The sequence below is a fragment of the Rhinopithecus roxellana genome, chromosome 19 (assembly GCF_007565055.1).
Source record: "Rhinopithecus roxellana isolate Shanxi Qingling chromosome 19, ASM756505v1, whole genome shotgun sequence".
Taxonomy (NCBI): Eukaryota; Metazoa; Chordata; class Mammalia; order Primates; family Cercopithecidae; genus Rhinopithecus; species Rhinopithecus roxellana.
In genome coordinates, this window is record NC_044567.1 from 46,726,307 (window position 1) to 46,752,554 (window position 26,248).

A 26,248-nucleotide genomic window follows, 5' to 3' on the forward strand; every position below is an offset into this window, starting at 1 on the left:
GATTACAGGCTTAAGCCACCGCGCCCGGCCATCCAGTAGATTTTTAAACAAACAAATACGTAAATAAGACTGGACGTGTTAAAAGGTCAACCTTAAATTTCCAGAGATTTCTGAGATGAGGAGCACACCATCCCATACCAATACTGGGTAAATGAAGTGTAGTTACTGTCCACACTATTGATCACCCATTGCTTGACAAAGCATCCTGTGGTTCTGCCCTTCAGTGACCTTCTTAGCACACCCTGCTCCAGTTCCACTCAGCCCCTAGGACTCTCTAAGTCTCCAAGATCTGTGTCCAACGTCAAAATCCCTACACAGCTGACTTGGCATTATACAGCCTCCGCTGGTCATTTATCCAAGTAACTTAACAAGAGTGAGAGATCAGGGCTGCGACGCATTTACATCTAACAAGTAAATGGTGATCCCCCAAATATAGCCAAGTTAGAGTGCTGGGCTGGCAGATTTGGGAGTATAAAGAGAGCTGGGGGGTCACACTCCCAAAATTGCTGTGACCGCAGCATCTCTAGGTAAGTGCTCACAAGTGCCCACTTTTTTGCTCCATGTAGCTATAGTTGCACCTGATCAGGTTACCAGTCAAGGAGGGTAGACAACAAAGCAGCCTTTACGGAGGGCCTACTAAGTGCAAGGTCTTGTGTTGAGGGCAAGGTTGGAGACAAAATGGAAAGACAAGACAACTGCCTTTCAAGAAACTTTTACATGCCGGGCATGGTGGCTCATGCCTGTAATCCCAGCACTTTGGGAGGCCGAGGTGGATGGATCACCTGAGGTCGGGAGTTCGAGACCAGCCTGACCAACATGGAGAAACCCTGTCTCTACTAAAAATACAAAATTAGCCAGGCATGGTGGCACATGCCTCTAATCCCAGCTACTAGGGAGGCTGAGGCAGGAGATTCGTTTGAACCTGGGAAGTGGAGGTTGTGGTGAGCCGAGATTGTGCCATTGCACTCCAGCCTGGGCAACAAGAGCAAAACTCCATCTCAAAAAAAAAAAAAAAGAAAAAGAAAGAAAGAAAGAAACTTTTACAAGGGGTGAAAAGACAAGAATATAAGCAGTTATAAGACAAAAAATATTCACCTGCAGAACAAAATTGAATATAATGCATGATTCCTCCTCTGATTATTCAGGTCAATGTTATACTGTTCAGTTAGCAAATTAACATGGTAACTTCTGTGATTGCTTAAGCTATTATTTGACATGTTTATGGTTATTTAATTTGTTTCCCATGTCAGGATTTCTGAAAAATGGCTGTGGGAAGAAATAATCTCAAGCATCTTACCCATCTTACAATGTGTCATAGTCTGATTTGAATTGACTGGTTCTCACATGGCATATTTTATGGACTTGGGACTGAATTGAGTCTGACAGTGCATAGCATCCCTCAGAGACTTCTGATGCTTTGAATTCAGGCCACCATCTCTACTGGGGTACTTTCTGTTATAGACTCACAGGGCTGAAAGGAACCTTGGAGATTTTCTGGTGCATCTGATTCATTTTACAGAAGGAAACAGGAGCCCAAAGAAAGCATACCAGCTACTTAACAGAGCTGATATTAGAATTTCTGTAGCTCTGCCTCCATATTTTTTTAAATTGAGATTCAGAATACAGTATGTAATACTTTAATTTTTTAAGAAATTTGTGAGAATTTTAGGATACAGTTGGAGATTATTTAAGATGCATTAAAGACTGAGAAGGAAGGAGGCAACAAGGATAGTAAACCAAATCCTAAGTGTCTGTTCCTGCCTAAATGGGGCTTCATGAAATGTTCCCCTGGCTCCATAGAAGCACTGAATGGTAAATAGGACGTTTGCTTAAATTACATTTGATATTGAAAATTTTTCAGACACTCATTCCTCCTTGAGATAGCCACATAGTTTATATCCTAGAACTGAGCTCCCTTAGTCCCACGTGACTTTTCAGCTGCCCTACCTTCATCATCTGCAGGGTGAATTTAGAGCATTGAAGAGAATCAAGAAGTCTTTGTCCACAATTTATAACTTTTCTCTTCTTGCCAAAAAAAAGGTGACTTCCCCTAAGCATCCAAGCTGCAATCTGGAGCATTCCTCTCTCTACTTTCTTTCTTCCCTGACCCCTCACAGCCCCCCAGTCAGAAGCAGTTTTTCTAAGTTCCTATAGTACTTGGTTTAGACTCCTTAAAAATTTGTCTTAATCCTGTTCAAAGACTTATTCGAGCATTCTCCTATCCCTTACTAACTTTTGCATTTGTATAGGGAAGATACTGTACTTTCTTCTTCATACCCCCTTAAGGAGCTGACACAGTGCATTATACACACAGAAGTTTCTCAAGAGAGTATTAATTAAATATTGTAATTAACCAACTACTTAAAGAATAATGATTTTAATCAAAAGTGAAAATTCAAAACAGCAAGTTTATTTCATTCCACACCATCTACTGTGTTTCTATTTAAGGTAGATACACTGGAACAAATATAGTTTCTATATTTATTTAAACTCTTTGTAGCTCATTTGGGTTTTTTGTTTTGTTTTGTTTTGTTTTTTTGGTTTGGTTTTTGTTTCTCAAATTATCCCCAGGAAGACGCTTTATTCCTGAAGGACACTGACCATCACTTGGGAACCAAGAAGGTAAGGGTTATTTTCAGCTTGGTCATGAATGCAATCATTGAAATTAGCCAACATTGTTTTACACGTTCTCATTCTTGCTACATGCGTAAGAAGATGAAATTGATGAATTTGAAACCAATAACTTAACTATTCTTAAACACAGATTTTAAAATATATACAGGTTTTACCAAAGGAAGAATGGCTTCTCGTATTTGCTCATTACACCAAAATGTACAAAATATGATGCAGAATTTTGACATACAAGCTCCAAGTCAATATACAGTACTTAGTTGGCCCAGAACATGATGTTCATAGGATCCAGATGCAGTTTCCACACACAGGCTAATTTTGCTACTCCTTGAGCAGACTCTGCACCCCTGAATCCGCACAGCTGCACCTTCCCTCATGCGTAATACTGAAGGAATGGGGAGGGATCCATACAATCCTATGCCCGGTGTGGTAATAAAAACCCTATCCCCTTAAAATGTGTGCTTATTAGAGGTAACTCTAGATGAATTGGGACCAAAAAACGCAAGGTGTCATTGACTCATGACCACATCATTGCTGACAAGACACAGTAGTGGTGAAATTCCCGGGAGAGGGATGAAAGTTGAGAGTGGTGTCATGGTACACAGAGGGTAAACAGAGAGAGAGGAACCCTCAGAAGTGGGTGATGGAGATTAGCAGGCGGGGGTGGTCATCTCAGTTAGAAGGCCCTTAAAGACAGGAACAGAGGTGGTTGAAGGGGCACAGCTATGCAACGTTGGAAGCAGGTCCTGCTCTTGGAACAGAGAAGAGGCTAATTAAGGAAACTCTTGAGGGTGGTGCTCAGTGGGCAGCATGAGTCATGCTTAGAGACTTGGATCAAATCTAACAAGGTGAAGTTTATCAGTCAAAAATGAATGGTCTTCCCTTGGGTCCCAACTCCCAGTTGCATAAATATAAGGAGAAGATCTGACTTAGCAACTGCGTGCACGGAGAGGATTGAGGGGTTTTGCTCGAAAGGGAGTGGCACGTCAGCAGTGTGAGACGTGGCTGCCAACAGGCAATCACCACCTCAGGCATGACACCTAGGTCAAGAGAGGTGAGGGTACACTCCAGCGGAGGGTGACATGTGGTTTGGATATCACACTGTAAGAGATTAACAGGAGTGGGTTCAGGGAAGAGTGACCGAGATGGTAAGGGATTCAGAAGCACATCACAGAAGAAGCAAAGGAAGCTGAAGGTACTTAGCATGGAGAAGATAAAGCTAAGCAGAACACAGAACAGCCATCAAAAGACTGAAGAGTTGTCACGTAGGAAGGTTTGAACTAGTTCTGCTGTTACCAAGGGGTGGAATGAGAAACTATTGTCCTGAAATTATGGAGAGCGAGATTTTAATTTAAAGCAAGAAGAATTTTTGGCCTATCAAACCTGCCCCAAAGACAAAAGAGTTGTGCCTAAAAGTATTCAACGAGGTTAGATGCACCATTGCAGGAATATGGAGGGATAACTCAAGCATCATCTAGGTAACACTACTAGGAGATACTGGGTTCTGAGTCACGGTTAGAGTAAATGAAGGGAGAAAAATCTCTACTTGAAAACTGTCAGTGAGGCCCAGATGGAAAAGCCTTGTTTTTCCAGGAGGACTAAAAATATGGCTCAATTATCAGTTCTGGTAGCCTTTCCCTGACTTCAGATTTTATTCTTCTGTTGCCATCGCAAGTTTTGCAATAGCCATGTTAACACCAATACTGTCAATTTGCTTAATATTTTTATTTACATTGATTCATTTTTTCTTATTTGTTTTTAAAGTTACCTATGTTCTTGCTATATCAGCATTAGCTGAGAAATTTGTAAGATATTTATTTAAAAGCTCAAACCCAACCCCAGACCTAGTGAATATTCACAGCAGGATTCATATGCCCATTTACGTTTGAGAAACACTGATTTATATCATAGAATACATGGATGTAGCACACTTCTTAAACGTTAAGCAAATATTACCCTATTTCTATCAATTCTGATTTTTGTACATTGTTTACAAATTTCTCTCTGAAATGAGGATACATATCACAATCTATAGAAAGGAGCATTGCAGTTTAAATTAGCTGCATTTTTTTCTTTATTTGTGGAACTTATAATTGATGGCATGTTTTGATAAAATAAGGTAATAGGCTTTAAAGTAAGCATACAAAATATTAAATTAAGAAAAATTTGCCTAAAATTATTTTGTGTACAAGCAATGAGATTGTGCCGTGGTTTTGGCTTTGGAAAAGCAGAGTAGTTTCATAAAAGTAATGCTTTAAACCAGTGGTTCCCAAACATCTCTCTGAGGCCCTTATCAAAAAATTAGTTTCCCTGGTCCCAGTCACAGAGATTACGTTACAGATGGTTTTGATGTAAATCATCTTCCAACACTTTTGGGTATCACGCTTAACGCTAAGCCAAGCTACATATTATAAGGTCGTAAACCTGTAACCAGTCAGGATTCCCTTATGCAATAGGGCAGTCATTCTCAAAGTGTGGTCTGTGGGTCCTTGTAGAATCCCAAGAACGTTTTAGGAGGTACATGAGGCTAAAACAATTTCACAATAACACCTAGCTGTTATTTGCCATTTTCACTGCATGAGTGATGCAAAAGCAAGGATGAATACATGGCTGGTACCTTATTACAAATCAAGGCACGACACCAAACTGCATTAGTAATTACTGTATTCTTCACTACCCTACACTTGCACTAAAAAGTTTCATTAATAATTTTATGTAATGGGCCAGGCGCGGTGACTCACACCTGTAATCTCAGCACTTTGGGAGGCCGAGACGGGCGGATCACGAGGTCAGGAGATCGAGACCATCCTGGCTAACACAGTGAAACCCCGTCTGTACTAAAAATACAAAAAAATTAGCCGGGCGTAGTGGCAAGCGCCTGTAGTCCCAACTACTTGGGAGGCTGAGGCAGGAGAATGGCATGAACCCGGGAGGTGGAGCTTGCAGTGAGCCGAGATCGCACCACCGCACTCCAGCCTGGGCGACAGAGCGAGACTCTGCCTCAAAAAAAAAAAAATTTATGTGATGAAATGGGAAGTCCACCAAAGTTTGATGGTTGTCTCCTGCAAAAGCACATGTGTGTTTGTGTGAGTTGCAAGCTGAACTAGCCACTTCATTCACAAAGCACCATTTTTATTTAAAAGACCAACTAGCAGACAAGCTCTAGTTATTCAGACTTGGGTATTTGGCAAACATGTTCTCCAAAAGGAACAATGTGGTTGTCATCTTGAGGAAAAACTGACAGCATTTGTTATAAATCACAACGTTGAGCCTTCAAATATAAACGAGAATGCGTACAGGAAAACATGTATTTGCCACCATTAGCTTGACAGCTTCCTAGTACTGAAAGAATTTTCAAATGATATCATGGTGGTGATATTAAGGATTGTAATTTTTTTATATAATGTAAGAAAACGTGTCCACATTTGAAAGTACTATATAATTCAGTGAACCAGTATTTTCCAAACAACCAATGTATAAAATCCACATATGGAAAAAGAAGATTGACTCAAAATGCAAGACAGACTAGTAGATTATAATGTAATGGAGAATGAAATGTTTATTGATATGGCTTCAGATTCCACATTGCAACTAGCCTTTAAGAAACTACCACTTGTCAAGCTTTGGTAGAGTAAGAAGAAAATTCACAATTATTTGAAAAGGTGACTAAAATACTCTTGCCTTTTCTGAATTACATAGCTAAATATTTTATATTTACTCTCACCAAACATACAGCAAAGGCATGAATACAGAAGCAGATATGAGAATCCAACAGTCTTCCATTAAGGAGACAGTAAAGAGATTTGCAAAAAATCAAAAACAACATTATCCTTCTCACTAATTTTTTTTGTTTCAGAAAACATGGTAATTTTTATTAAAATATTTATGTTGGCCAGGCACAGTGGCTCATGCTTGTAATCCCAGCACTTTGGGAGGCCGAGGTGGGCAGATCACCTGAGGTCAGGTGGGTGCTTGGGTAGGTCTGAGATTCTGAATTTCTTAATGAAGTCCTGCCTGAAGCTGCTACATTTCAAGCACCACTCTGGGAACAGGAAGGCACTATGCCAGCCATCCTCAGTGTGCTCCCTGGATCAGCAGTATCTGCATCACCTGGGAACTTGCTAGAAAAGCCCATTTTTAGGCCCCACTTCAGACTTGCTGAATCAGAAACTATTGGGATGGGGCCCGTAATCTGTGCTTTAACAACCCCTCAAGGGGATTCTGGCATGTTAAAGTTTGGGATCATCGCCCTGGGCCATTTTGCCTCCCACCATCTTGGTTATTTAAACAAATGTGACAAATCTTCATGTTCAAGTCATTCACTTTTCACGGGGCTAACTGAAATGTCTAATAAGAATTATCAGCATTCCAATGATGATATTCAAATATTCTTAAGATTTTAGAATGACACAGAGATCACAGGCTCAAACATGATGAGCGATTTAGAAAGTGCTTCCTAGGCCGGACGCGGTGGCTCACGCCTGTAATCCCAGCACTTTGGGTGGTCGAGGCAGGCAGATCGCCTGAGGTCAGGAGTTCAAGACCAGCCTGGCCAACATGGTGAAACCCCCTCTCTACTAAAAATACAAAAAATTGGCTGGGTGTGGTGGCGGGCACCTGTATTCCCAGCTACTCGGGAGGCTGAGGCAGGAGAATCACCTGAACCTGGGAGGTGGAGGTTGCAGAGCCAAGATTGCAACCTGGAGCCCTTGCACTCCAGCCTGGGCAACAAGAGCAAAACTCTGTCTCAAAAAAAAAAAAAAAAAAAGAAGGAAAGAAAGTACTTCCTGAAGCCTCTTTTATTGGGTTCACCTTGGCTCTAATTGATTCAGACATGTACACATGGGACTGAACTAAAATACTCCCAAAATCGACACTCAGAGGATAAAAAAAAACCTTCATACTTTTTTGTTAGAATAAAATATCCCCTTTAGCTTATTCCCGCTTTCACACTTGAAGCTCCTAGACCTGGCCATAGATCCCTCAGGACCTATGTTCAATCTAGGAGCCTTTGAATCTGGCCGCCTGTTTGAATGGAATAAGGGTTGGGGCCCTGCAGCTTCAGTAGTCCACCCAAGCATGAGACTCAGCAGTCCCTCTGGTCTTCCCAGCCCTCTGCAGCCATGAGCTCTGATGCAGAAATGGCCATTTTTGGAGAAGCAGCTCCCTACCTCCGGAAACCAGAGAAGGAGAGAATCGAGGCTCAAAATCGTCCATTCGATTCCAAGAAAGCCTGCTTTGTAGCAGATGATAAGGAAATGTATGTGAAAGGCATGATCCAGAGTAGGGAAAATGACAAAGTCATAGTCAAGACCCTTGATGACCGGGTGAGTGTTGATTCCAGATGTCTTTGATAATACGGACATGCTCATTTTTCTTTGGAGTAGAATATTAGAAATTGCATGCTGGTCCTTTGGAATCTGAAGATAGAACAAAACTTAGTTTATCTGCTCTGCGGTGAGGTAGCAGGTGAAAGCTGCTATTGCATGCATCTTCACTCTTCCCTTTTTCCTTCTCCAAGGACTTGGGCTTTGAGGGGTTTTGTTGTGTTTGCTTTAGAGGAAGACAGCAGGTGAGGGCAGAAAAGGTTGGGCTATTTAAGGAAGAGGCTGATACTGGATGGGCCGACCAATTATACCTCTCTGGACTGTAGAGTGGCTCCTACAGAGGAAGCTCTGGAGCCATTGACGCGTTTAATGTGGAGAATTATCATGTACCATTCAGTACTTACTGGACATCCACCAGGTCTAGGTCCTAGCATTGATTGCTTTGCAAATATAAGCATACCTCTGCACCTGCTTTCCCAGAATTTCCCAAAGATGTATATGGCAGGTATGAATCTCATTTCACAAACTCAGGCATATGAGACAGACCTTGCTTTTATTTTTATTAAACTTAGCCTCTGATTCCGACCCCTTTTCAGTGGGCTGGGACAAGTTTTTTTCAGTCACTCTTGGGGTCACTCCACCACCAACCGCCTCAGGGATGTGTCACATTTTCAGAACCTTACACAGCACCACAATGGGGACTCACAGCCTCCCTGGAGGATCTATTAAGAAATAAGCCCCAGTCTGGCCAGGCGCGGTGGCTCACACCCGTAATCCCCGCACTTTGGGAGGCCAAGGCAGGCAGATCACAAGGTCAGGAGATCGAGACCATCCTGGCTAACACGGTGAAACCCCGTCTCTACTAAAAATACAAAAAATTAGCCCAGCGTGGTGGTGGGCATCTGTAGTCCCAGCTACTAAGGAGGCTGAGGCAGGAGAATGGCGTGAACCTGGGAGGCAGAGCTTGCAGTGAGCCAAGATCATGCCACTGCACTCTAGCCTGGACAACAGAGCGAGACTCCTTCTCAAAAAAAAAAAAAAAGAAAGAAAAAGAAAAGAAAAGAAATAAACCCCAGTTCTTAGAAGTTCAGGATACATAGACTTTTCTGCCTCCCCTTTGGCTACCTTGGGTGTCTGTCTCTCTTTTTCTAGTCTGGGGTGGTGGAATGGAAGTGCCTCCCTTCCTCAAAAAATTTGGTCTATACCAGCAAAACTCCTTCTTTTTACCTTTCTGTGAAAACTTCAAAGTTTTCCTAAGGACTTAGGCTTTTGGAAATCAAAATCTGGGAAGTATTACAAGCTCTTTTCCTTTTCTTGCCCTATTTTCTATCTCTCCTGAGCCATGGAGTACAGAGCCAGCTTGAATGGGGGAGAAAGGTGGGAAAAACACAGAGAAGGGAAAAAAATAATTAATTTTCTGAAAATATTCAGCAAAGAACCATGATGCACCCCCAAATGTTTGAACTATTAGAGCAGAGGTACAAATAATTATGGGAGCCTTGAAGCAATAGGGGAGAGAGGAGATGGGTCGTGGAAGAGATGGTGCTAGAGATGAGTTTTGAAGGTTTCTAAACAAAATTTTCATGAAGACATTCGAGCTGAAGGAACCCTCATGAGCAGAGATATTGAGATGGAAAAGCACAGAACACTTGGGAGCAGTTCTTTGTAACCTTCCAACCTTTGTCTCATCACAGCACTCACAATAAATAAGGTAAACAGAGGCAAACTGGCCTTGGGACCCAAGGGCTCCAAAGCTCTGCACACCTGTAACCCACTCCTGGTACACATGATAACAGGATGACGGGGGGCATCGGACCAGAATTGGTCACGTAGTTTGACCAGAAACAGATTCTTCAAGAACTGTTATTTATGGATCATGTCTGGTCATGGAAAGGATCCACAAAATTATCCATCACAATGGGGTAATTGTTCCACAATATCTCACTACTTCCACCACATCAGTAAAGTGCAATGCAGGTACTTGGCTCACCCATTTATTACCTGCTTTTCTTCTCAATACCCAGACGCTCACTCTGAACAATGACCAGGTCTTCCCCATGAACCCTCCCAAATTTGACAAGATCGAGGACATGGCCATGATGACTCACCTGCATGAACCTGCGGTGCTGTACAACCTCAAAGAGCGTTACGCAGCCTGGATGATCTACGTGAGTGTCTGTAAATACCTTTTTATTTCATGTCTCTCTCTGAGTAAAAACAAGATCCAAATGATAAATGTTCTGATTTTTCCAGACCTACTCAGGCCTCTTCTGTGTCACCGTCAACCCCTACAAGTGGCTGCCGGTGTACAACCCCGAGGTGGTGGCTGCCTACAGGGGCAAAAAGCGCCAGGAGGCTCCACCCCACATCTTCTCCATCTCTGACAATGCCTATCAGTTCATGCTGACTGGTGAGTAATTTCTTTGATTCACATTTTTTGAAGCCATCCATAGTTAATGTTTCAAGCCTTTGGGGGGCATTGGTCATCTGAATGGTGCAATAATCAAAGTGATCTTCAGAGAGTCCAATGATTTGGGGATGAAAAGCAAGGGGTACATCTTCCATTGCCAGTCACAGTGCATGACAAGGCCTGTGATTATGGCTGAAGCTACATGCTTATTTGTGAGAAGGTGGAACACAATGAGATGCCCTACCTTGTCCCCAGGGAACTCCCAATCCAGGTGTACTTTGAAGAGAAACTATATTGGCAGCCACTCAGACAAATGGGTAAAGCAGTGTTCCTGCCTTCTTCCCCAAACTCGGTCTCCCCATCAACTCCTTAAATTTCCAGAACGACCTGGGGAGTACAGACATGATAACACTGTCATGCCATGATGCCTAATATCAAGTCTGTCTGTTCAACCTTCACCTGACTTGACTTGGAAGAGATACTAGAAGTAGAAGCAAGGCCGGGCGCAGTGGCTCACGCCTGTAATCCCAGCACTTTGGGAGGCTGAGGCAGGTGGATCACCTGAGGTCAGGAGTTCAGGGCCAGCCTGGTCAACATGATGAAACCCTGTCTCTACTAAAAATATAAAAAATGAGCCAGGCATGGTAGTGGGCACCTGTAATCCCAGCTACTCAGGAGGCTGAGGCAGGAGAATTGCTTGCACCTGGGAAGAGGAGGTTGTGGTGAACTGAGATCTCGCCACTGCACTTCAGCCTGGGCAACAAGAGTGAAACTCCATCTCAAAAAAAAAAAAAAAAAAAAAAAAAAAGCAGCACACATCTGAGACCTGTAGATGCTTAAAAATCATCTAATGCAATGGTGCCCAAACTTCTGTCATTTCTTTCTTACAATCACATTCCTTGCCATGTCTGCAAACTTAATATTTTTCTTGAAATCAATTAATGTTACATTAATTTAAAAGGGAAGACTAATACCACAATTTCTATTAGTTTGCTACGGCTGCTGTAACAGAGTATCACAGACTGGGGGGCTTACACAATAGAAATGCACTGTCTCACAGTTCTAGATGATAGAAGTCTGAGGTCAAGGTGTCAGCAGGATTGGTTCGTGTGAGGACGCTGAGAGAGAATCTGGCCCATGCCTCTCTCCTAGCTTCTATGATTTGCTAGCAGAAATCTTTGTTGTTTTTGATTTATAGAAACATCACCCTGATCCCTGCCTTAATCTTCATATGACATTCTCCCTGTGTGCTTGTGTGTCTCCACATTTCTTCTGTTTAGAAGGATACCAGTCACATTAGATCAGTGGCTTGCCCTACTCCAGCATGACCTCATCTTGACTAAATACCTTACATTTTATGTCCAAACAAGGTCATATTCTGAGGTACTAGGGGTTAGAAATTCAATACACGAATTTTAGGGGGACACAGTTCAAACCATGCTCTATTGCAAGTGAAAAACCAGTATCACTTTTCACAAGTAGAAGGTAAAGGTAAAAGAAAAATGCAATAAAACCAATCAGCATCTATAAATGCCAATGAAAAGCTGTGACCCCACAAGCTCTGAACCTGACACTTGCTTTCTTTATGGAAAAAGATGATGGGAAAGTGCTAGCAGGGAGTTAAAGATCTACTAACATGAGTAACTTCTACACTGTGGGACTCACCACAGTGAGTAGAGAATCACTTACCTCCCAGGCTGGTCATGTTGCACATTCCACATTTGAGAAATCTGCCTATATTGTCCCAAAGAAGATTAGACATACCCAAATCACACCACTGGTTAATGGCAGAGATATTAACTAGAGCCCATGTTCTCCAACCTCCCCCAGTGTTACTTCATTTTAATGTTCTGTTTGTTGTTTATTTGTTTTGTTTTGCTTCCCTCTGCATTTCTAGATCGAGACAACCAGTCTATCCTCATCACGTGAGTAACCCCTGTTTGCACCATCATGTCTTGGAAACCAGTGCCCTCCCTGCCACTCTCCTTTATCCCATTTACTTTTAAATTGGCAGCGGAGAATCCGGGGCTGGGAAGACTGTGAACACCAAGCGTGTCATCCAGTATTTTGCAACAATTGCAGTCACTGGGGACAAGAAGAAGGAGACACAGCCAGGCAAAATGCAGGTAAGCAGCCACCTGCATCTGGAGGCTTATTGGAATAAGTGTAATTTAAAGCCTGGATGAGCACCAAGTGTATGCAGGGTATGTGCTCAGCAGAGATGGCAAATAGGAGAAACTCTTTCTTTCCTCTCTGTATCCTCACACAGAACACATCTGACATCAAACGTATGGGGTTTTTCCATGCCAAACAATTCTCCAATTCTCTGCAGACACCAACTGGGTGTCCTACAATTCAATTCAATTCTGATACTCACTACCTAGAGAAAGCATCAAATATCACAAGTTAAGGGCTCTGTCCTGCAAAACTGCCCCCACTTTAGATACCAGGGACTAGTCCGGGCCTCCTGAACTTCTAACCAAGCAGCTATTAATCAGGGGAATCTCACAACCTCCTTCTCAGGTTTGATAATGACCTAGAATGGTTCACAGAACTCAGAGAAACACTTTGCTTACATTTGCCAGTTTGTTATTAAGGATGTTACAAAGGATGCAGTTGAAAAGCCAAGTGGAAAAGATGTCTAGGGCAAGGTATGGGGGAGGGGCATAGTCTCTGCAGGTGACATCCTCCCAGCACCCCCAGGTGTTCATCAACCTGGAACCTCTCTGAAGCCTTCTGTGTAGGGTTTTTACAGAGGCTCCATTACAAGAGCATGATTAATTAAATCACTGGCCATTGACGATTGACTCAACCTCCAGCCCTTTTCTCCTTCCCAGGGGTCAAGGATAGGACAAAAAGTTCCAAACTTCTAATCACATGGTTGGTTCCCTGGCAACCAGCCCCCATCCTGAGCTTTCCAGGACCCCCGAAGCCACCAATCATCTCATCAGCACACAAAAAGACATTTATCACTTCAGGTATTCCAAGGGTTTTAGGAGCTGTGTGCCAGGAAACTAGAAAAAGACCAAAATATACCATTCCTATTATATCACAGTATCACATGGAGCAAAGCAGGAAGTGGTTCCACCAGAATGGACTTGAGTTCTGGCACCAGCTCCATCAGCTACAGCTGAGGGACTTTGACCAACTCCACATCCTCCTCTGGAGAAGGAATGTTTACACCAGTGGTTTTCAAACTGGAGTACACATCAGAATCAACAGGAGGGATTCTTAACAAAGGGCGGCAGAGCCCAGGCCCAGAATTCCTGATTGTGTAGATCTAGGGTGGGACCTCATAGTTTGCATTTTTCTTCCTTTTTATTTTGTAGAGACAGGGTCTCACTCTGTCACCCAAGCTGGAGTACAGTGGCACACCATCATAGCTCACTGTAACCTCAAACTCCTGGGCTCAAGCGATCATCCTGCTTCAGCCTCCTGTGTAGTTAGTACTACAGGAACCACCATGCTTGGCTCATTTTTTAATTTTTTGTAGAGATGGAGTCTTATTATGTTGTCCAGGCTGGTATCAGACCATTGGCCTCAAGTAATCCTCCTGCCTCAGCCTCCAAAGTGCTAATTACAAGCGTGAGCTACCATACCTGGCATTTCTCCCATATTCCCAGGTAGTGTTCATGCTGCTGGTCCAGGGACCACACTTTGAGAACCATTAGGTTTGACAGTATTTTTTAAGTTGCTCCGGGCCCAGAAGGGTGAAGGTGAAAACTCTGCTTTCTAGAGTGGATTTCTGAATAATCATTCTCATATTTTTTGGTACATAAAAAACCTTTTTGAGAACCACTGTTTTTATTGTATTATCTCGTGGATCACTTGCTTTACTCACATTCTATATCTCCTTTTGAACACAAATATCTGTGATACTAGGTGGGTCATATTACATGCAATAACAGAGGTACGTGTTATTAAAATCCATGATTTATAATGAAATGTTATCAGAAAGGCAGTCTGGATGTTCTGATGGAGGGAGTAATATTCCTGCCTAGAACCTGGCATGACCAGAAGTCACTTCGATGCTATGCTAATAAAAGCCTGTCTAGGATGGCACCTTGAAGACGCCTTAGGTCTGGTGGGGGTGGGGGGTGAAGATACTGCACTGACCACCAGGTGGAGCTGGTCGACACCTCTCCCTGAACCTACCCAGAGCACCTACCGTTGTATTCACCAAGGAGCTGCTTTAGAAAACCATCCAAAACCCTCTTTTTCCTCTTCTTGTTTATGATTAGGGAACCCTGGAGGATCAGATCATCCAAGCCAACCCGCTGCTGGAGGCCTTTGGAAATGCCAAGACTGTGAGGAATGACAACTCCTCAAGATTTGTAAGACCCAGCCCAATTTTCAAGTATCCTCCCAAAACCATACCCTCTCCCAAAATGCTGAATATGGAAAACTGCCCCATAAACTAGAATATGCGGGGGCCTTTTTCTACCTCCAAGTGATTGAGATCAGGCTACCCACCGGGAATATTTTGATACACTTTGAGGAAGGTGTTGGTTTGGCCCTGGCAGTGGGAGGATTTGCCATCCTACCCTAACAAGGCAATGTCACCTCACAGCATCCTGAAGTCACTCACATGATTCACATCCGACAATTAGAGATCAACTTTATGCTAAAATGGATCTCTCTGTGGGGAAACATTTTAAAATGTAAACATCCATTAAGCCATATCTATTGACCTAGCCACGGAAACCTTAGTGTGAATGAAGTTAGCAGATTTGACCTCTTCCAACTCAGCAGGGATTGGGAGCACGGCAAACCTAGTGAAGGCAGAAGAGCTCAAAAATTTGAAATAGACTGGACACGGTGACTCACGCTTGTAATCCCAACACTTTGGGAGGCTGAGATGGGTGGATCACTTGAGGCCAGGAGTTCGAGAGCAGTCTGGCCAACATGGCGAAACCCCATCTCTACTAAAAATACAAAAAACTAGCTGGGCAGGTGGTGCCTGCCTGTAATCCCAGCTACTTGGGAGGCTGAGGCAGGAGAATTGCTTGAACCCGGGAGGTGGAGGTTGCAGTGAGCCGAGATTGCAATACTGCACTCCAGCATGGGCAACAGAGGGCAACTCCGTCTCAAAAAAAAAAAAAAAAAAAAAGATGGAATAGATTCATACTGAAGACATATTGAAGGATGTGTGCCATCCTTCAACTTTTTACTTAGGATTGGCTTAATCAAAAAGACATTTACTTCCCATTGGAAATAAACATACATCCAACCCTCTATTTCATTTCACTGGCCAGTGGAGCAAGTACTCAGAGACGAAGCCATCATTTGTGCCTATGGTTGCAAAAGTACATTAAAACTTCACACATCTTAGTAGTTGGATAGTCTCAAACTTGTATTTTGTCGCCCCTCAAAGATAAAATGGTTATCGATGAGGAAGTAGATACATTCATCAAGGACCATGGCTCTGAGCCTTGACTTTTGTTTCCTTGGATATGTTCTTTGCACTGCCAGTCTGCCTGTGTATCCTCCCCGGTGCCCAAATAAACTCCTCTTCCTTGTGGAAGGTCTGGGCACATGTTACATGGCAGAGGTATGTTACCCATGCCTGGACCAAGTTAGTTATTGCACTGGCCTGATACCAGCTTAACGTGAAAGACGATACCTTCAGGCACTCCCTCTTCTCGTTCCCATTTACTGAGTTCATGGGCCTCTACTCTTAGCCCTGACCCAGAAGTCACAATCATTCTAATTATTTTGTCCTCTTTCCACCCTCCAAATATTTGCAGGCTAGGGATGACTTCCATTGTCTTCCATTAAGCAGCTAAAAATACTTAACACCCAGCACTTACAATGCACGCATGCCTTTACTGATCCTTCACTAACTTTTCCTAGGGTTCATTCAGAAAATATTGAGGCATTACTAAGTATCATCCACATTTCAGTTCACCCATTGCTGTAGGGGAACAAGCAAGAAAACATTTTTTGTCCTCAAATTTGCTCGCAGTGTCGCTGAGGACCAATTAAGCAGACAATGTATGAAGCAGGTGCATACACACAAACACGCATATGAAATTTTACCTCCCACTCCCTAGAAAGTGGGCCACCTAGACCCTGAGTTGTTCTTTTGGCAGCCAGAGAGCCAGGCCTGAGCCTGAGCCCAGGCCTGTGAGCTAGATTTTTCTGTAGTCAGCCATACGTGAAACTCAAGCAAGGAATCTCACAAGTATCATCTATTAAAATACAAGCAAAAAAAAAAAAAAAAAAAAAAAAGACAGAACAATCTGACCAGTGAGAATTCAAAGGCGTTATGAAGAGTTAAGAATCCAGGTATAAGAGAACAGGATAAAAACCAGGCAGGTAGTCAAGAATGGAGTAGTCCCAAGAAGAGAGCTGGAGAAGGAGCCTATGGGCATCTCCTGAGTTGTAGGAACAGGACCAGGTGCTTGGGTAGAGCTACCTGAGTCCTGGCTGACCCAGTTTGGGAGCTCTGGGCACCAGGTGGAGAGGTGCCCATGTTCTGGCATCCCTTCCTCCTGAGCCAAGGAGAGGTCACGGTGGCCAGTATCGATGACAGTGAAGAACTGCTGGCGACAGATGTAAGCATGCCATTTATTTGTTTGTTTGTGGACAGAATTATTGAGTTTATGAACTGAGAGACACGTTAGTGAGCTAATGGGAAAACTGAAATCCAGGGATACTAAGTGATTAGACTCAAGATCTCAGAGATCAAGAGCTCGGAGAATCAGCACACACGGGCCCCTCCCTACTCAGCTCCTCCTCACAGCATTCCAAAACGGGAATCCAGAAGGTTCACTGAAGCAGGCCTTCAGTTCTGTTCTCTAGCATTTTTGCATTTATAATTTATCTGTGGCAGCACCTATCCAAGGCCAGCCACAAAAACCACATAAATCAAATAACTGTAACGTTTGTCCACCTGTTATTGGACAGGGGAAGTTCATTCGGATTCATTTTGGAGCCACAGGAAAGCTGGCATCAGCAGACATCGAAACCTGTGAGTCCAGACACTATAAAACTGTTGGTGTTTTGGCCACAAAAGCACCACTTGGGAATCTGAAATCACGTTATTTTTGTTACCTTAGATCTGTTAGAAAAATCCAGAGTGACATTTCAATTATCCAGTGAGAGAAGCTATCATATTTTCTACCAAATTATGTCAAACAAGAAGCCAGAACTAATTGGTAAGCTCTTGGAATACCTTTCTTATCTTCCAAATCAGTGACATTGGGGGAAAAAAAAAACCCAGAGTAAGTTATGCATAAGCCATTAAAGGGATCTCTGTGTTTCACAGACTTGCTTCTGATCTCCACCAACCCCTTCGACTTCCCCTTCGTGAGCCAAGGAGAGGTCACAGTGGCCAGTATCGATGACAGTGAAGAACTGCTGGCGACAGATGTAAGCATGCCATTTATTTGTCTGTTTATGCACAGAATTATTGAGTTTATGAACTGAGAGACACGTTAGTGAGCTAATGGGAAAGCTGAAATCCAGGGATACTAGGTGATTAGACTCAAGATCTCAGAGATCAAGAGCTCAGAGAATTAGCACAGATTGGCCCCTCCCTACTCAGCTCCACCTCACAGCATTCCAAAATGGGAATCCAGAAGGTTCACCGAAGCAGGCCTTCAGTTCTGTTCTCTAGCATTTTAACTAGAATGCATTTTTGCATTTATAAGATCTTTAACATAACATTTGTTGAAAGTTTTCATGTTGCAAAACCATCTATATGGTTCTTCAAGAAAATTTAGAAAATACAAAAAAGTATAAAGCAGAAAACCAACCCCACTCTGTAACAGGCTCTCCATTTTCCTTTCTGCCTTTCACTTTAGGCTCACCTTAGACACCCAGCTCCTCAATACACCTGTCTGGCCTGTGGTGTTTATTTGGGGGAAGTACCTGCAGGATTAATAATCATAATCACAGTAATAACTAAATATATTGAGCACTTACATGTGCCAGACACTGAGCTAAGTGGCTTTACCTGTATTATCTCATTATAGTCTCAAAAGCAACTCTGGCATAGGTGTCATTATCGTCTCCATTTCATAAATGTGGAAGCTGACTCTTAAAATATATATAATTTTCTGGAAGACGCAGTTCATCAATGACAGAGTCTTTCCCTTCCTTCCTACCTTCCTTCCTTCCTTTCTCTCTCTCTCTCTCTCTCTCTCTCCTTCCTTTCTCCCTTCCTTTCTTCCTTCCTTCCTTCCTTCCTTCCTTCCTTCCTTCCTTCCTTCCTTCCTTCCTTCCTTCCTTCTTTCCTTCTTACTTCTCTTCTTTCTTTTTTCAGACAGAGTCTCACTATGTTGCCCAGGCTGGAGTGCCATGGCGTGATCTCAGCTCACTGCAACCTCCACCTCCTGGGCTCAAGCGATTCTCTTGCCTCAGCCTCCCAAGTAGCTGGAACTACAGGCATGCAACACCATGCCTGGCTAATTTGTGTGTGTGTGTATTTTTAGTAGAATTGGGGTTTCACCATGTTGGCCAGGCTGGTCTCAAACTCCTGACCTCTGGTGATCCACCCAGCTCGGCCTCCCAAAGTGCTGGGCTTACAAACATGAGCCACTGCACCAGGTCCAATGACAAAGTATTTAAACACAGGTCTGCCTAACTACAGAACTTACATTTTTAATTAAAGTATACTATCTGTGAGCAATTCATCTCCACCCTTGTTGGCTCCACCCATATAACAGCTGCAAGAGCTTGTGAAAAGGGGTCTTGCCCATCATCCTAGAGACACTGCCCCATGACCAGCTTCTTAGCCTTCATTTGGTCTAATAGTATTAAAAGAAAAATTTTAGACAAATTAAATTCAGCAGAGTTTATTTGAGCAAAGAACGATTCATGAGTTGGACCGCACTCAGCACCAGGAGAGGCTCAGAGAGCTCCACCCAGCAACATGGCAGGCAGTATTTATAGACAGAAAAAAGGAAGTGACATACAGAAACAGCTTGATTGGTTGCAGGCCAGCCTTTGCCTTATCTGGAGGTGGTGTGAAGAAGCATTTGTGTTATATGGACAATATCTCATCAGTTTGGCAGCCTGTGATTGGCTGAAGCTCAGCTGCTGTGATTGGCTGAGACTCAGCTATTTGTCACAAGCATATACTCTTAGGTTGCAGTTTGTTTACGTACTGATTTAGGTTGTAGTTTGCTATGTATGGAGGCAGTTTTAGACCACATTTAATTGAATTTAAGTTGTTATATATTTTTAATGAGGTTTCCTCAGTCTTCACTAACTTGTAAGCACAGAAAGGGCCAGGCTAATGACTGCAAGGCCCCCATTCCCTGAGAAAGGCCCACCTACGAAATTCTAGAAGTCACCATGCCTAAGTCATGTCCTCACCTAGATGCCTGCTGCCAGATGCGGCTGTTGCTCCTTCCTCTCACGGAGCTTTCTTTGCTTTCTTTTCTTTTTGTTTTTTTGAGATGGAGTCTCGCTCTGTCCCCAGGATGGAGTGCAGTGGCGCGATCTTGGCTCACTGCAACTTCTGCCTCCCAGGTTCAAGCAATTCTCTGCCTGAGCCTCCCAAGTAGCTGGGATTACAGGCTTTTGCCACCACCCTCGGCTAATTTTTGTATTTTTAGTAGAGACGGGGTTTCACCATGTTGACCAGGCTGATCTTGAACTCCTGACCTTGTGATCCACGCACCTCAGCCTCCCAAAGTGCTGGGATTACAGATGTGAGCTACTGCGCCTGGCCTCACAGAGCTTTTCTAGACTGCCTGGTATAGTCTCCCTTTTTATGAACTCAAAGTCAACTGATTGGTAACCTCATAATGGGAGTGACATCTCATCATATACCCAGGTTCCACCTTTGGAGATGACATTCTCCAAAAGGGTCCCCAGGCAGTAACGCTTTCACCCGCTCCTTTCAGTGTTTTTGAAAGAGTTCTTTCTCTTTTAACCTACAATGACCCCTCTCTAGGACAGAGATATGCATCCCTGAAATGGGATATGGATTCAAGGGATGACCATCATGGCCTCGGAATCTCTCCTCCCCATATATCCCAGCTCTTGGCATAGGCTCATTCTCCACTAAAAGGGGGTGCCACTCCAAGAATGCCTGACTCTCCAATATCATCCTGCTGGTGATGGCCTACTGGGTCTATCCTACCCACTCACCAAACATGTCCAGACATGTTTTAGTCCTACCAGCAGATACTCTACAGGCTCAGCCTGCAAACTCTACTGCATAATCAATACGTGAACCCCAGAGAAGGATTTCTTTTAGTTGAAACCTTTGTGGTGGAAGACAGGCAACGTAGTTATAAAACCAAACCAGCAATGACCATAGGTTTTGAAGGGATCGAGACCTAACTCCAGTCCCAGTCTTATCACACCCTCCCTGTATGACTTTTGACAGGCTGCTTACCAACTAGACCCTCAATTCTTCATCCAGAAATTTGGAAAAACCTGCACAGCTAAAGGGGCTTCATGGGGATTTAATAAGATAACATACAGATGATGCCTACCCAATGTCTAGCACATAGAAAGGGCTCTGCAAAAGCTTGCCCCTTTCTCATTTGGGAAATGATGATATCATCTTTGACGATCTTCCCTTCCAGATCTAATATTCTATAATGCATGTTGATTGTCTTGAGTCCGAACAATGCTGGAATTTCTGGATTACAATGCCAAACTCTTAATCTGTTAAACATTATTTCCCAGTCATTTTCCATGACTTCCCAGTTCTCAGTATCATACAGTGGTTCCCAGTAGCCTCATCCAGAAAATTGCCCCCCAAATCTATGTACAGTGCGAAAAGATCATAATCAGTTCTTTTTTTTTTTTTTTTTTTTGAGATGGGGTCTCACTCTGTCTCCCAGGCTGGAGTGCAATGGTGCAATCTTGGCTCACTCCAACCTCTGCCTCTTGGGTTCAAGGGATTCTCCTGCCTCAGCCTCCTGAGTAGCTGGGACTACAGGCACCCGCCACCATGCCCAGCTAGTTTTAGTAAAGATGGGGTTGCACCATGTTGGCCAGGATGGTCTCGATCTCCTGACCTCGTGATCTGCCTGCCTCGGCCTCCCGAAGTGCTGGAATTACAGGCGTGAGCCATTGTACCCGGCCTTACGTAATCAGTTCTTACTTGATGAAAGGAAACAGACAAGTCACACCTTTTTCCCATAGTCTCCATCCACCCACACAAACATGTGAAACAAATGGTTTCTAATTTACCACACCCCACCTGTCATCCACTTATTTGGGCAAATGCTGTCTCACATGCTATACAAAAAAGAGGTAAGATCTTTGCCAAGAAAAGGCTGCATATGGATCCCTGAGTCCTACTATGACAGTTGTCTTTTTTTTCTTTCCAGAATGCCATTGACATCCTGGGCTTCAGCTCAGAGGAGAAAGTTGGGATCTACAAACTGACGGGAGCCGTGATGCATTATGGGAACATGAAGTTCAAGCAGAAGCAGCGTGAGGAGCAGGCGGAGCCGGACGGCACTGAAGGTAACCGCATACGGGGAAAGGGATGCGATCGGGTCCCGCTGTATTCCCGCTGTGTTCGTGTGTGGGCGAGGCCACGTGAGATAAACTGCATTCATTTCAAGAGCTGTTCTTCCAAAACTGCATAAATTAAATCTAGGTTTCCTGAAGCTCACTGTAGCACACACTAGGAGTCTGCTCACTCAGTCAAGGACTCTTAGAGTGGTGAATCCTTGAAAACCAAGGATTTTTTTTTTTTTTTTTTGAGGCGGAGTCTTGCTCTGTCACCCAGGCTGGAGAGCAGTGGGGCGATCTCGGCTCACTGCAAGCTCCACCTCCCAGGTTCACGCCATTCTCCTGCCTCCTCCTCCCAAGTAGCTGGGACTACAGGCGCCCACCACCATGCCCGGCTATTTTTTTTTTTTTTTTTGTATTTTTTAGTAGAGACAGGGTTTCACCGTGTTAGTCAGGATGGTCTCGATCTCCTGACCTCGTGCTCCGCCTGCCTCGGCCTCCCAAAGTGCTGGGATTACAGGCGTGATGTGGTTGTTTTTTTTAAGGTGGACTCTCATGAGACAATATTGTTAGGTGAACTTCTCTTTCTCTCCACCAGAATGCAGTCCTCATCACTCAGGCCTAAAATGATATGGTAAAGTGGAAGCCAAGTTTTCTTCCTCCCATCACCTGCACCCCAGCATCTGTTGAAATTGGCCCTGAACCAAGAATGGTGAACAGTTCTTCCTCCCCATAACTCTCACCTGGCTGATCCTACCGCCACCCTCTGCCTCATCCCTAAGAGGCCTGGAACTAGAGCAGAGGGCAGCAGGAAGGGCTGAGCAGTGACTGACTCCCCCCCCCATACATCCTGCTCATTAGACTTCTTAGCACTCATGATGCATCTTACAAGTTCCTTGAATTAAAGCCTGGCAACATGGATGGTTCCTGATAATTCTGCCTTTTGATCACAGCCCCATGGTGTGTGAAGCAGTACGCTTTAAACTCTCAAGTAATAAAAAGGAAGTGAAGCCATAAATTAAAGGGCGGAAAAATCTACATAACCTTATCAGTGTCCCATAAAGGCTCAGCAGCCTCCTATCCTAGGCCTGCCTGGGATGATTCTCCCTTTATATTAACTCAAAGTCACCTGATTGGTCACCTCATCATGGGAGTTGTACAGGTTCCACTGCACTCAAGTAAAGGAGATTATACAAGGCATGTACACCAGGGGACACACCTTGGGTGCCATCCTAGAATCCTGCCCATCACAGTGGAGGGGGCTCCAAGTCTTCACACAGGAAACACTTCTGACTGGGGCAATCAGGGAAGGCTTCCTGATAGAAGGGGCACTGACTTGGACTTTGAGGGATGAGTAGGATTCTGAAAAATTGGGGGAGTGATCAGTTCAAGCAGAAGAAATGTCATGAGCAGGCCGGGCACAGCAGCTCATGCCTGTAATCCCAGCACTTTGGGAGGCCAAGGTGGGTGGATCATCTGAGGTCAGAGGTCGAGACCATCCTGGCTAACACAGGAAACCCCCTCTCTACTAAAATACAAAAAATTAGCCAGGCGTGATGGCGTGCACCTGTAATCCCATCTACTTGGGAAACCGAGGCAGGAGAATGGCATGAACCCAGGAGGCAGAACTTGCAGTGAGCTGAGATCGCACCATTGCACTCCATCCTGGGCAACATTGTGAAACTCCAAAAAAAAAAAAAAAAAAGTAGTAGTCCCTGGGGAGCAGCATTTCTCTGCCTTTTTGATGAGCTCAATACAGGCCACCAGGTCGTTCTCAAAGTCAATGAACATCTGCTGAAATATATGCAGACATGTAACCCATGATCTGTAGGAAACAGCCAAAAGTCAACTGCTTTTGACCATCTCCAAACATCTGAAGGCAGGGTCAGGTTTTGTACTTCTCTTTCAACTATGAGCATGGTACTTTGCTTAAATTAGGAAGGTGCCTCATGTATACTGTCAACTGTCCAAGTGGTGGCTCCTTTACTCATATAACATTTTAAAGTATTGTCAGACTCCAACATAACTATGTAATTAATTTTTATTTTTTTGAGTCGGAGTCTTGCTCTTGTCACCCAGGCTGGAGTGCAATGGCATGATCTCGGCTCACTGCAACCTCTACCTCCCGGGTTCAAGCGATTCTTCTTCCTCAGCCTCCTGAGCAGCTGGGATTACAGGCACTCACCACCATGCCAGGCTAATTTTTGTATTTTTAGTAGAGACAGGGCCATGTTGGCCAGGCTGGTCTTGAACTCCTGACCTCAGGTGATCCACCCACCTCAGCCTCCCAAAGTGCTGGGATTATAGGCATGAGCCACCGTGTCTGGCCTGTAATTAACATGTTTTAGGAAATCAAAATATCAGTAGGTCAGGATTGGCCAAGAAGCTTCTTATTATTAAAAGTTGCATCTAGGGCCAGGCGCGGTGGCTCAAGCCTGTAATCCCAGCACTTTGGGAGGCAGAGATGGGCAGATCACGAGGGCAGGAGATCGAGACCATCCTGGCTAAGACGGTGAAACCCTGTCTCTACTAAAAAAATACAAAAAACTAGCCAGGCGAGGTGGCGGGCGCCTGCAGTGCTACTCAGGAGGCTGAAGCAGGAGAATGGCATAAACCCGGGAGGCGGAGCTTGCAGTGAGCTGAGATCCGGCCACTGCACTCCAGCCTGGGCGACAGAGCGAGACTCCGTCTCAAAAAAAAAAAAAAAAAGTTGCATCTAGGAGGCAAATTGGAAGTTCTTGAGAACCATGGGGCCCTGGACTATGGGACTGAAGTTTCAGTGGACAAGTCCAGACCTGGTACAGATACAACAACATGAAAACATCTAAGAGAATTACAGAAACACTTCTGGGAGAAGCCAGGGGCTGACTGGACACTAGCAGCTACTGTTTTTGCATGATGCCATTTTTTTCTCTTCCTTCAGTGGCTGACAAAGCCGGATACCTGATGGGACTGAATTCTGCAGAAATGCTTAAGGGCCTGTGCTGTCCGAGGGTGAAGGTTGGGAATGAATATGTCACTAAAGGGCAAAATGTCCAGCAGGTAATGGAGATGCTCTGATCCAGTTGATTGAGATCTTTTGTTATTTGAGCCATTATTTTACAGTTCTTTCAGTTGCAGGTATCAGAAATGCACATGAAACCAGCTTTCACATTAAGAGAAAAATCATTTTTAGGCTTCAGAGGCAACTGAAGGAATGCAAATCATTGAGTGCCCATTGGACGCCATGAGGACCTGGAATTAGAAAGTGAAGAGCCCACTGGAGCCAGGCAGCCTCCCTCCAGCTCCTCTGGGGTTCATGGGCTGTTGACTCTCTCCTCTGTTGTGTCCTTGCTAAGCAAATAAGTTTCCTGGACCTCTCTTGCCTGTGGCCACCCCATAGCTCCCAAGTTTATATCTCTGTGTTTCCAGCCTCACCCTGAGACTGAAACCAGTGTCTTTTGATCCCAATTCCAAATTCTTAGGAGAGATACTCAATTAATCCAACCTGGATCAAGTGTTCACCTCGGGTCTAATTAAGTGTGGCCAGGGGCTGGAGTCATGTGCTATCACCATGTTGCTGGAAAAATATCTTTGTAAATATGATCGTTCTCAAAGAAAGGGGAACAGCGTGGGCTGGGCAAACACCTCACAAAATATTTAATATTATGTTGAATGATCTGAAATTGCCAATATTCAACTGCTTTTGATTTTCTTTTTTCTTTTCTCTTTTTTTTTTTTTTTTTTTTTTGAGACAGAGTCTCGCTATGTTGCAGGCTGGAGTGCAGTGGCGCAATCTTGGCTCACTGCAACCTCCGCCTCCCAAGTTCACGTGATTCTCCTGCCTCAGCCTCCTGAATAGCTGGAACTACAGACACATGCCACCACACCTGGCTAATTTTTGTATTTTTTTTTTTTTTTTTTTTTTTGAGACGGAGTCTCGCTCTGTCACCCAGGCTGGAGTGCAGTGGCCAGATCTCAGCTCACTGCAAGCTCCGCCTCCCGGGTTCATGCCATTCTCCTGCCTCAGCCTCCCGAGTAGCTGGGACTACAGGCGCCGCCACCTCGCCCGGCTAGTTTTTTGTATTTTTAGTAGAGACAGGATTTCACTATGTTGGCCAGGATGGTCTCGATCTCCTGACCTCGTGATCTGCCCACCTCGGCCTCCCAGAGTGCTGGGATTACAGGTGTGAGCCACCATGTTCAGCCAACAGCTTTTGATTTTCAAGTCAATTTCATATGTTTCAACTTAATGCAGCCATAGAAACACTAACTCAAGGGTTGAGTGGGTGATCCATTTTCAAGGTGACCAACTCGGTGGGTGCTCTGGCCAAAGCCGTCTACGAGAAGATGTTCCTGTGGATGGTCACCCGCATCAACCAGCAGCTGGACACCAAGCAGCCCAGGCAGTACTTCATCGGGGTCTTGGACATTGCTGGCTTTGAGATCTTTGATGTGAGCTGTGGCCTTC

The 26,248-nt window shown here is 44.1% G+C and overlaps 1 protein-coding gene across 1 annotated transcript in view; it reads left to right on the forward strand.

Moving 5' to 3' along the window:
• Positions 1–500: 500 nt before the first annotated feature.
• Positions 501–26,248, forward strand: part of MYH13 (myosin heavy chain 13) — a 71,933-nt gene continuing 46,185 nt past the window's right edge. The window contains exons 1-14 of the mRNA XM_010379594.2: positions 501–527; positions 2,572–2,622; positions 7,743–7,958; positions 9,983–10,126; positions 10,212–10,368; positions 12,266–12,293; positions 12,383–12,494; positions 14,610–14,702; positions 17,278–17,341; positions 17,430–17,528; positions 17,639–17,742; positions 21,669–21,807; positions 24,722–24,840; positions 26,083–26,232. Coding sequence (XP_010377896.2) covers positions 7,755–7,958; positions 9,983–10,126; positions 10,212–10,368; positions 12,266–12,293; positions 12,383–12,494; positions 14,610–14,702; positions 17,278–17,341; positions 17,430–17,528; positions 17,639–17,742; positions 21,669–21,807; positions 24,722–24,840; positions 26,083–26,232 — 1,413 coding nt within the window. The 5' untranslated portion in view covers positions 501–527; positions 2,572–2,622; positions 7,743–7,754. The remainder of the gene's footprint in view (positions 528–2,571; positions 2,623–7,742; positions 7,959–9,982; positions 10,127–10,211; positions 10,369–12,265; positions 12,294–12,382; positions 12,495–14,609; positions 14,703–17,277; positions 17,342–17,429; positions 17,529–17,638; positions 17,743–21,668; positions 21,808–24,721; positions 24,841–26,082; positions 26,233–26,248) is intronic.